This window comes from Mus pahari, chromosome 4, assembly GCF_900095145.1.
Source record: "Mus pahari chromosome 4, PAHARI_EIJ_v1.1, whole genome shotgun sequence".
Classification (NCBI taxonomy): Eukaryota; Metazoa; Chordata; class Mammalia; order Rodentia; family Muridae; genus Mus; species Mus pahari.
This window is the reverse complement of record NC_034593.1, coordinates 21,987,201-21,997,611: the sequence shown is the minus strand read 5'-3', so window position 1 is coordinate 21,997,611 and position 10,411 is coordinate 21,987,201. Positions and strand designations below refer to the sequence as shown.

Genomic DNA, 10,411 nt, shown 5'->3' with positions numbered 1-10,411 from the left:
TAGTAAGAGCGGAATGGCTTGCGGTGCTTGGCACTTTTTTCTTGAAGTTGGAGATGATGGTAGAGGGACCCGGCTGTTTACCGAGTAAACAAGCGGTAACCACAGAAACACCTGCCGCATCCAGCGGCGCCGCGGAGCCACGCCCCCTCAGGCCCACATCCGGGCACTCCGCCGACGTTCGCACGCTCCAGCCGTTTACGGGATTTCAAACACGCTCACGGCCAATCAGTCGGCGCCCCCTGAAGGCGGACGTTGAGATTGACCAATCGGCAGCCCCGCCCGAGGTTCCAGCCTATCAAAAGGAGGCTGACAGAGCGCGCCAATCAGCATGGCTCTTAGAGAGAGCGACTGGTTTTTTTTGAATCGGAGGCGGCAGCCTCCCTCGAAGCCATGGCGGCGCCAGTGAGGAGGAGGCTCAGTGTTTGAGAAGGATAAGCGAGGACTGCGCCCCAGTGGTTACTTTGTAAAATCTCTGAGCCGGGTGAGGACTGCGGGGTGAGTGGGGGACGGGAAGGGATTCGGGAGCCCGGAACTGAGCACCGGCCGTGGCGACCGAGGCCGGCGGCCCCGCCGCGGTGAGCTCCCGGCTGCGTCCCTCTCTGACCCGCTCCCCTCCATCCTCCTTCCCCACATCCGCCTCCTTTCCTGCCCTCTGTTCTCGTCCCGGTCCTTCCTTGCGGGAGGCTGGGTTCTCTATTCTGCTTCTGTCGGGCGCCCCAGGGTGAAGGGCGCAGTTGGGACCGTGATTTTGGCTGCCCGACCGCTGGCTGCAGCCCCGAGCTGCCTTGATTGTCTTGTGGTTTCCTTCTGGAATTCCTGCAGAATTCCGATTTTCGATTTTTTTTTTTTTAAAATATAAAACACAGACCGCCCCGCCCCTTCCTGGCCACAGATGTGTGTGGTTAGTGGTTAACTCAACTCAGAGTTAGACCCGGCTTGGAGTCGCTGTGTGAGCAACTTTCTTAGCCACAAACTGGAGATGACAATGACGTTTGTCTTTTAGGATGGCTGCAAGCGTTAAAAAGTGGCAAGGGAAAGATTTAAGATAGTGACTAAAATAATGAGCTATAAGTAAATGAGAATCGCTAATTACACTGTTATCAATAACGTATTCGCTTTTGTAGTTTTGGCTCCTTACTCTGGTGTGACGTTTTTATGAAAAAAGAAAAAGGTTTATTTAAAAGAAAAGCTGAAATGACTATCTGTTTAAAAGAATCCATGTGTTGTGAGACAGGTACCCCAGCATAGACTTGAATTGTGGCGGCCAGGGTGACGAGGAACTCTGCCTGCCTCTTCTTCTGGGTGCTCGGATTACAGGTGTACTTTCACCTTGCCTGGTTTCTGAGGTGCCCGCGGATGACTTCATGCACGCTGCAGCTGAGTCACATCCCGAGTCAAAGACAGGTTGCTTTGATGATCACGATTCCGTTGTGTTTATTTTTAAAAAGTCTCTAGAATATGTGAAAAGGAAGAAAGTGACCTGGTGCATTTCAGTTTGCAGTGATGTCAGATGCTAGTTGTATCATTAGTGTAGAGCGTAGCTCTTTTGCTGTATTATTATGAAGCTGTTTTGGAAATTAATGATCTATGCATGTAAGCATTTCCAGTGTCTTGGGCTGCAGTGAGAAAATGTTTAGTTGTGTATCTCCTGCCTCTGTCTTGTGAGTGCTGGAATTTTAGGCCTGTACCACTGGGCCACACATTGTCAGTTTGGTGATTTTTAAAGAGGGTCATGTAAACTAAAAGTATCTTTAAAAGTGCATTGTAAAGCTTTAGCACATAGTCTCACATAATTGTAGGCTGTGTTTTGACAGGTTTTTACCCTTGGATCTGGGAGATTGAAAAACAAATTTTTTTTTTGTTTGTTTGTTTGTTTTTTCTGGAATTCACTGTATAGACTAGACTGTCCCTGAACTCAGAGCTCCACCTGTTTCTGACTCCCAAGCTCTGAGATTAAAAACTCATGCCACTACACCTGACTCTTAATTTTTTTCTTTTTAAAGATTTATTTATTTACACTGTACACTGTAGTTGTCTTCAGACACTCCAGAAGAGGCCATCAGATTTCATTATGGATGGTGTGAGCCTCCATGTGGTTACTGGGATTTGAACTCAGGACCTTCGGAAGAGCAGTTGGTGCTCTTAACTGCTGAGCCATCTCACCATCCCCCAATTTTTTTTAAAAGGGGAAATTCTTTCTTTCTTTCTTTCTTTCTTTCTTTCTTTCTTTCTTTCTTTCTTTCTTTCTTTCTTTCTTTCTTTCTTTCTCTTTCACATTGAAAGTAGTTCTCTCCCTCTCCTAGTCTCCCCCCCCTTTCTCTCATCTCACAGGTTCAAGCTTCTCTAATAGCTGAACAGGACACTGATTTATGGGTATCTAGCCGAATGTTGATAGAAATGTTGTAACACTTTGAGTGACTTAGAGCCTTGTATTTTATCCTAGAGATGAGTTTTAGGGGAGGTAGGAAGGCTGCATGGAGCTGGTCATTTGCTTCTGAGTAAGGACACTATTGGAGCTCCTCTGTGGAGACTTGAGAATGATTGCTGTGGATAAGACAAACAGAACCAAGTTTGGGATATTGTATGAATAGTTATTTGTCCTTTCAATACCTATTGAGTTTCTATCCCAACCTGCATTTGAGTCTTAGTACTATGTCTTCTTCCTTCATTTGGAAACTGAGAGGAGACTTCCTACAGAGTCTTGAGGTAGAATGGAGCCAGGAAGCAGGTGTCTGACTTAAGCATCTGAGTTTTACAACTCTGTAGGTCTGCATTGTGTACCGTACACATCGAATTGCCACCCAGAAATGGAGAGTTGTTCTTTACTGTTTCCTCTGGGCAGACAGCTTAAAGTGTTTCTCTACTAAGAATCTGAACTAGGGAAAAGTGGATCAGACACTTTTCAATAAAGTGAGAGAAGCTCTGAGGTAATGGTGAGACTGTTGGTTATATTTGTTTGATATTTAAGATATTTACCACCCACTCCAGTTAGGTCTAGAACCCAGGGCCCTCAGCAGGCCAGGCAAGCACTTACCACTGAGTTACAACAAACTCAAGCTCCATACTTCAATTAAACTTTCTTTCTTCCCTGCTTGCCTAACTTTCCAGTTCTTAGGTCCTAGAAATCTAAAAGAGCTTTCTTTCATAGTCCAGATTTATAATGGTACTAGTTTATATTTATTTGTCTTGTCAAATCTTGGAGATGTTTGGGAATTCATATAAAAATGCCAGTAACATGTAAGCTGTACAGTGACCTATGAAAGATTCCAAGAATCCACATAAAGGCGGAGTCAAGAGTGATGATTGAAGTTGGCATACTCCTTAGAGTCGTGAAATCATGCAGTTATAAAGCACATTGCAAATTGGGCTTGAAAGCTGCTCAGAAACTCATTGCTGGCACAGAGAAAGTGTTTGACACTGGAGTACCCTGGTTTGAGACTAACAGGAGTTTTGGGCAGGAGGGTGGGGTGAAGAGTAAAGCCGGGGTTATTGGGACATAGATGTTGTGTAGACACTTTGCAAGAGAAATGGGTTGAAGACAGTTGTAGAAGAAATAGGTAGAAAAATACTTATATCTTTTGTGTGCAGAGAGCTTTCTGTGTTATTTATTTTTTATTGTATGTCCATAAATCATGCCCGAGTTTTATGTTATAGAAAAGAAAACTTAAGTCTCATGGAGGTTTTGAGACAGGCTCTTGTACCCCACATTGGCTTTGAATTCATGTTTCCAGGGGTGACCTCCAGCTCCTGATGCTTGTACCTCCACCTCCTGTGTGCTGACCCTACGTCCTGGGCCAAGCTTACAATTTCTAGATCCACAAGTACAATATCTAAGTCAGTGGCTCACAGTCTGTGGGTCTCCATCCCTTTGGTCATCACATATCCCGCATATCTGATATTTATAGTATGATTCATAACAATAGCAAAATTATAGTGAAGTAGCAATGAAGTAAATTTACAGTTGGGGAGGAACTGTATTAAAGGTTCGCAGCATCAGGGAGGTTGTAAGGCTTGTTGCTCAGTGACCATGTTTGACTCATGCGTTCTCATTTCAAGTTTTATTGTTTCAGCCTTCCTAAAGTAGTGCAAAAAATGGCTGACGACAGCGTGTTACCATCTCCTACTGAGATAACTAGCTTGGCAGACTCTTCAGTGTTTGATTCTAAAGTTACTGAAACGTCCAAGGAAAACTTGTGCTTGGCGTCTACTTCAAATGTTGATGGTAAGCTTAGTACCTGCTTTTAAAAACACACAATTGTTAACTAAATCATAGAATACTTATTAGTGAATTTTTTGTATTGAGTAATTAGGGCTCTCTGTCTACATTCTCTGTCCATCCTTTAATGCTTCCCCACTTTGAAAAAGGGCGTGTCTTAGTGTTGATGCTGCTTTCTTTGTATTGAGGCAGTCTCACTGTAGCATTGTCAAGCTGGAGCGTATTCTTGCTTAAGTGAGGAGCTGCTTGTGGTTTACTGCTTTGTACCGTTTTATTCTAAAGTTTCATGCGCTTGAAGAAGGAAGGTCATGCTTCATAATGCTTCTTTAAAGGGAGTTGTTTCTTTGTTATATGCCTTTTGCTACAATGTATATAACCTTTTAAAAATGATATATGGTCAAATATTTTTGTAGAACATTCAGAATTAGGTTACTCGAACTTCTGGGGATATTCTGCTCTCCTCATAGACTTTCTAGCTAGAAAGAGGGTCTAGGAACTACTAATTGTGCTGTTGGTACCTTATAACCACACTGAAACATTTTACGTCTTCATAGAAGAAATGCCTCAGGTTGAAGCAAGAGTGATAATGGTCCAGGACGCTGGGAAACAAGAAGAACTTCTAAAGGCCTTAAAGGTAAGGAGTTGGGGTTTGTAGTTCATTTCTAAAGAGATTCTTCACCCAGCTTTGTAAATACTTTCCTCCGTTTCTTAATCTTACACTTAAGTCTCTTTTCTACAGACTATTAAGATAATGGAAGTCCCTGTTTTAAAGATAAAAGAAAGTTGTCCTGGAAAATCGGAGGAAAAATTAATAAAAAGTATTATTAATATGGTAGGTCAAGCATCTCATTGCATGTGGCATGCTTCACTTCCCTTGATTGAATTACTTCACTCTGGTGACTGGAATCAGGCACGAGCTGTATTGAGCACTCTGAATTAGAAATGTTGGAAGTAGCTTATTTTAGAATTAAGTTGTTTCTGAACCCCTAAATTGTAGCATCTATTAGAAATTCAAATTTTAGAGTCTTGGTTATTATTTAAGAAAAGGATGTAATGGGTACAAAGGGCTGATCATTTTCTTACACATTTAAGGACTTTTCCCCATTAATTTTCTGTTTAGTTTAAATTCTTGCTATTTTCTAATGTATAACAATAAGCAGTGATTGTCAGTTACTTTGCCTCAGAATTTGTAGTATATAAACTCTTTAGTTTGTCTTCATAATAATCACTATTTATGATATTTTGTCAGATTGAACCTAGGTTCTCATACATACCGGGCAAGCATTTTACTAGAGCTAATGCCCTGGCCTTCGGTTACTTTACTTTGCTAGGGCTGTTCAAACCACGTATCACAGACCATGGAATAACCCTGTTAGATTAAACAACAGAACTTAAGTGTAAAGTGAGTGCCAGCGGGTCCAGTGTCCTGAGTCCTGCACAGGGCTGCCTTGCTGCACCCTGCACTCCCTGTTTCCCTGTACTCCATCTTTGCTGGTGATGTTCAGACTTCTTCTGAGCACCTGAGTCAGACTGGGTGAGGCCTGCCCTGGACACCTCGTTTAACTTGAGTCGCCGCTGTAATGGCCTTAGGACTTTAGCTGCATACAGTCACATGGAGAGAGAAGGTTTCATTTTCCATTTTGGGTTAGCTTTCAGCATATGAATTTCAGGGTTAGATGATTTGGTCCATCACTCCAGCCTTTCAAATAAAAGCCCAAATAATTTATTAATATATTCAGAGTTCTTTTTTTCTGTTCTGTTCACACAGGAATTATAGGCTCTTCAGTTTTTTGTTTTTGTTTTTTGTTTTTGTTTTGTTTTGTTTNTTTGTTTTTTTTTTGTTTTTTTGTTTTTTTTTTTTTTGAGACAGGGTTTTTGTGTAGCTCTAGCTGTCCTGGACTTGCTTTGTAGACCAGGTTGGCCTCGAACTCAGATCTGCCTTCCTCTGCCTCCCAAGTGCTGGAATTAAAGGCATTCAGTATCACATCCGGCCCAGTTTTTTTTTTTTAAATGAAGATACTTTTAATAAGATGCTTGCCTTTGTATATCATATATGTGTCCTAATGCAGCCAAATTAGCTCATGACCTCTCTTTATAGCATATGTATTGAAATGAGAATGTTAATCAGTAACCTTTTATTAAGTGTTAACGGCATTTTTTTGGGAAGATAGCTGTATATTAGAGTATCATTTTTCTTGTTCAGAATAAAAATTGGTGGATATATACCTATAACAAATAACATGTACTTAAATCTTTTTAAAAGTGTAGCCTAGTGGCTCATATCTATAATCTTATCACTCAGCAGACTGAGGCCAGAACAGTTGCTGAGAGTTTAAGGCTGGCCTGGGCAATGTCAAAACCTTGCCTCCACAAACCAAACCAAACGATAAAAAGGAGATGACAGTAGCTCCTGGGTAGAGCGCTTGCCTAGCATGCTTTGAGTTCTAGGTTTGATCCTATAAAAATGAAAACTACAACACCGGAAAGGAAATTACCTGGTGTTCTCGTACCTGGAACTTACTGTGCATTCTAGGTGGCTTATAGACCAGAGTCATAGAGCCTGTGTTTACGTCTTCACAGTAAGGTCTTAATGTCTATGGGGATATGTGACATATAAAGTAGAGAAATAAGATTCTACACTGTTATATGTTATGTTGGTAATTGTAGACTTTAATAGTTAAATTTTCTAAAAAGATGTCAAAAAATACGGGAGTCAATTTTAAGGAGTCGTACATTATTTTATATGACCTATGAATTATTTTTATTTGTAATAACTATGAAAAAAATCCAGGAAATGAAAGTGCCCTGTGTAAAGATGGACTCAATGGAAGAATTTGAAAGTTTGGATTCCCCAGAATTTGAGAATATATTTGTAGTTACTGACTTCCAGAATTCTGTCTTCAATGACTTATATAAGGCTGATTGTAGGATTGTTGGACCACCAGTTCTACTCAACTGTGCACAAAGGGGAGAGGTAAGAAACGTACATTTGTCATCTCAAGAATACATTTTTATTAATGCATTCTTTGAAAATTTATAATTAGAAAATGCTGTTAATTGTTGAGTGCACGTAGCACTTAGAATAAGAATAATTTGTTGTTGCTGGGTATGGTGGCTCATGCCATGAGACCTGGCTACCAAGAAGGTGCACAAATAAACCTTTCTCTTTTCCACTTAAATCTGGTATCATATCCATTATGATAAGATTTTAATTAGGAAAATTATTTTTTTTTAAAGATGTATATGTGAATGAGTATTATGTGAGTGTGTGAACCTTGGGTATTGAAAAGTTAACTGGGGCTGGTGAGATGGCTCAGCAGGTAAGAGCACCCGACTGTTCTTCTGAAGGTCCTGAGTTCAAATCCCAGCAACCACATGGTGGCTCACAACCATCTGTAACCGTAACGAGATCTGGCGCCTTCTTCTGGAGTGTCTGAAGACAGCTACAGTGTACTTACATATAATAAATAAATCTTTTAAAAAAAAAAAAAAAGAAAGAAAAGTTAACTGGTGCCGGGCGTGGTGGCACACACCTTTAATCCCAGCACTTGGGAGGCAGAGGCAGGCCTGGTTTACAGAGTGAGTTCCAGGACAGCCAGGGCTACATGGAGAAACCCTGTCTCGAAAAACCAAAAACCAAAAACCAAAACCAAACCAAACCAAAACAAAAAAACAAAAAAGAAAGAAAGAAAGAAAGAAAGAAGAAAAAAGTTAACTGGGGTAAAGAGTGAAATCTTTAAGCTTGAGGAATGTTTTCTAAATCCTAACTGAAAAGAGGGCTTATGAGTTTGGAATTGTGTCCCCCAGCCCTTGCCATTTTCCTGCCGACCGCTGTATTGTACGAGTATGCTGAACCTGGTGCTCTGCTTCACTGGATTCAGGAAGAAGGAGGAGCTTGTAAGTATAAGACCCTGACCTAGTAATACAGAGTTAGGTCCGTCCATCCATCCATCCATCCATCCATCCATCCATCCATCCCTCCCTCCCTCCCTGTTTGGTGTTGTGACTTCATTTAAAAATGCTTTGAGTATCAGGTTCTAAATTTTAGAATTCCTAAGTTAAAAAAAAAAAAAAAAGACTGTTTTGTAAGTGATAGTTGGCCCGTGAATTAATAGAAAGTTCCATAACTATGTGAACTGTTTGCTCTCTTGTTAATTATTAGTTATATTGGTCAATTGAAGGTTTGTAACACAAAATGAATACTGCTTTACAAGCTAAACTTTAAAGTACTTTTATCGCTATGAATAAGCCATGGAAACTTTTTTGGTTCACTTTTTTTTTACTTCCTAAGCTGGAACTTGTAAGTATTACTGTAATTTGGTGGGAAGAATATTGATGTTAGATAACCTGATATTAAAACTCAATATTTGGTGCTGGAGAGACGGCTCAGTGGTTAAGAGCACTTGCTGCTCACTAGAGGACAAAAGTTTGGTTCCCAGCACCCGTGTCCGGTCTCACAGCTGCCTATAACAGCAGCTCTGCGGGGTGCTGCTTCTGGGCTCTGGGTGCCTACGTGTGTGTGTGTGTGTGTGTGTGTGTGTGTGTGTGTGTGTGCGCGCACTCACAGACATATAAATAAAGATAAAGTGTAAAAAAAGAAATTGATAAATTTGCTTGTGGGTATATGGCTTTGGCTTCAATTCCCAATATTGTAAAAAAAAAAAAAAAAAAAGAAAAGGAAAGAAGGTGAATAAATAAAAATAATACGTCTGTGTATTTAGGCAGTATTAGAGTTGGTTGTCTATTATTAACTTAATACTCTGTGTATTGCTTATCTTTGTTATAGATTTACATGTAGCAATAACAAACTACTTTTTTTTTAGCAAGCTACCCTTTTAAAAGTTTTTTTTTTTTTTTAAGTTTTGTAAAGTAGTTAATGTTAAATGAGTTAGTACAATTTTTGCTCAAATTAATTAAAAAAATCAATTTTGTTTAATTTTTCTTTTGAGGTCAAGTTGGTGACATTGGTCCATCATATGGGTGGAGTTATTCGAAAAGAATGTAATTCCAAAGTAACACATCTGGTGGCAAATTGTACACAAGGCGAAAAATTTAGGGTATGTAAGCTTACTATTTTTGTCTTTTCAGTATAGTATTACTCTGTAATGTTTATTTTGGGACGGTCATATACCGCATAGAAATGATTGTGTAGGCCAGGCTAGCCTTGAACTCATTAGTGTCCTCCAGTTTCCAGCTCCGTCATAGGCATGACCTACCATGCCTGGCTTGGGTCTAATTAATGTCACTCTTCTGTTGATTCTATGGGTTTTTTTAGGATCAGATGGAGGTTGTCATTGGAATGTCAGTAAAGGGTTTGTGATATAGCTTAGCTGTAGAGTGCTTGCTTAGCACGCATGGAGGACTTGGTTAGCCCATAGCACTGCGTACCTGTCCTGATAGTGCACGAGTATAATCCCAGCATGTAGACAGTGGAGACAGGAGAATAGTTCAATATTGTCTTTGCCTGCATATGTTCGAAGTTAGCCTGTGTTAAGTCCCTGTCTCAAACATAAAACCTTGAGTGAGACTGAAGTTAGATGTTGAAATGTGTGATGTGAGGGTTGGTTGGTAGGTGGTATTGCTAGTAAAGGTTGTATGACCAGCAGTGACAGCTAGGTCAAAGAGTGAGAGCAGATATAAAGTTGGCTTTATGAAAACATAGCTCTCTTGGAAAACAAACCCGTGTCTTTGAATGTGTAAATTATCTATATATTTTCTTAAAAAGGAGAAAATATTTTATATTTTTCCCTCAAGAGAAGGTCTTTTTATGTTGTTTGGGTTTTGTTTGTGATAGGGTCTCTATTTTTGTAACCCTGGCTGTGGATAGATAGGCCAGGGTGTCCTGAAACTCAGGGAACCCCCCCTTCTTCTCATGTGCTGGGATTACAGGTGTGCACCATGCCTGCCGGTGTTGCCCAGTCTAGCTGCAGCCTCATGATCTCTTGCCTTAGCCTCCCAGGGGTTGGGAGTATTGTACTATGTATGCCACTGTCAGCTGACACTAATTACCTGGGTAGGAACCTATTGTCAGCTGCACTTGAGTTGTGCATTCGATTTCTTTTATGTGTGTCTGTGTTTGCCTGTGGGTGTGTGCTTGTGCCATGGCCCATATATGGTCAGAAGACAGCATTGCAGGTACAGGTTTTCTATACTCCATGGGTCCTAGGGACTGCATGGTAACTTTTTTTTTTTTTT

The 10,411-nt window shown here is 40.5% G+C and overlaps 1 protein-coding gene across 3 annotated transcripts in view; it reads left to right on the top strand.

Moving 5' to 3' along the window:
- Window positions 1–417: 417 nt before the first annotated feature.
- Window positions 418–10,411, top strand: part of Ect2 (epithelial cell transforming 2) — a 54,949-nt gene continuing 44,955 nt past the window's right edge. Inside the window, exons 1-7 of one of the 3 annotated variants that reach the window (XM_029537706.1) lie at window positions 420–495; window positions 4,071–4,222; window positions 4,771–4,850; window positions 4,956–5,048; window positions 7,008–7,190; window positions 8,024–8,113; window positions 9,166–9,273. In XM_029537706.1, the coding sequence (XP_029393566.1) occupies window positions 4,093–4,222; window positions 4,771–4,850; window positions 4,956–5,048; window positions 7,008–7,190; window positions 8,024–8,113; window positions 9,166–9,273 (684 nt within the window). In that variant the 5' untranslated portion in view covers window positions 420–495; window positions 4,071–4,092. Of the gene's footprint in view, window positions 496–4,070; window positions 4,223–4,770; window positions 4,851–4,955; window positions 5,049–7,007; window positions 7,191–8,023; window positions 8,114–8,441; window positions 8,517–9,165; window positions 9,274–10,411 lie in introns of those variants that run through there. The other 2 variants (XM_021196590.2, XM_029537705.1) reach the window with 2 other exon arrangements.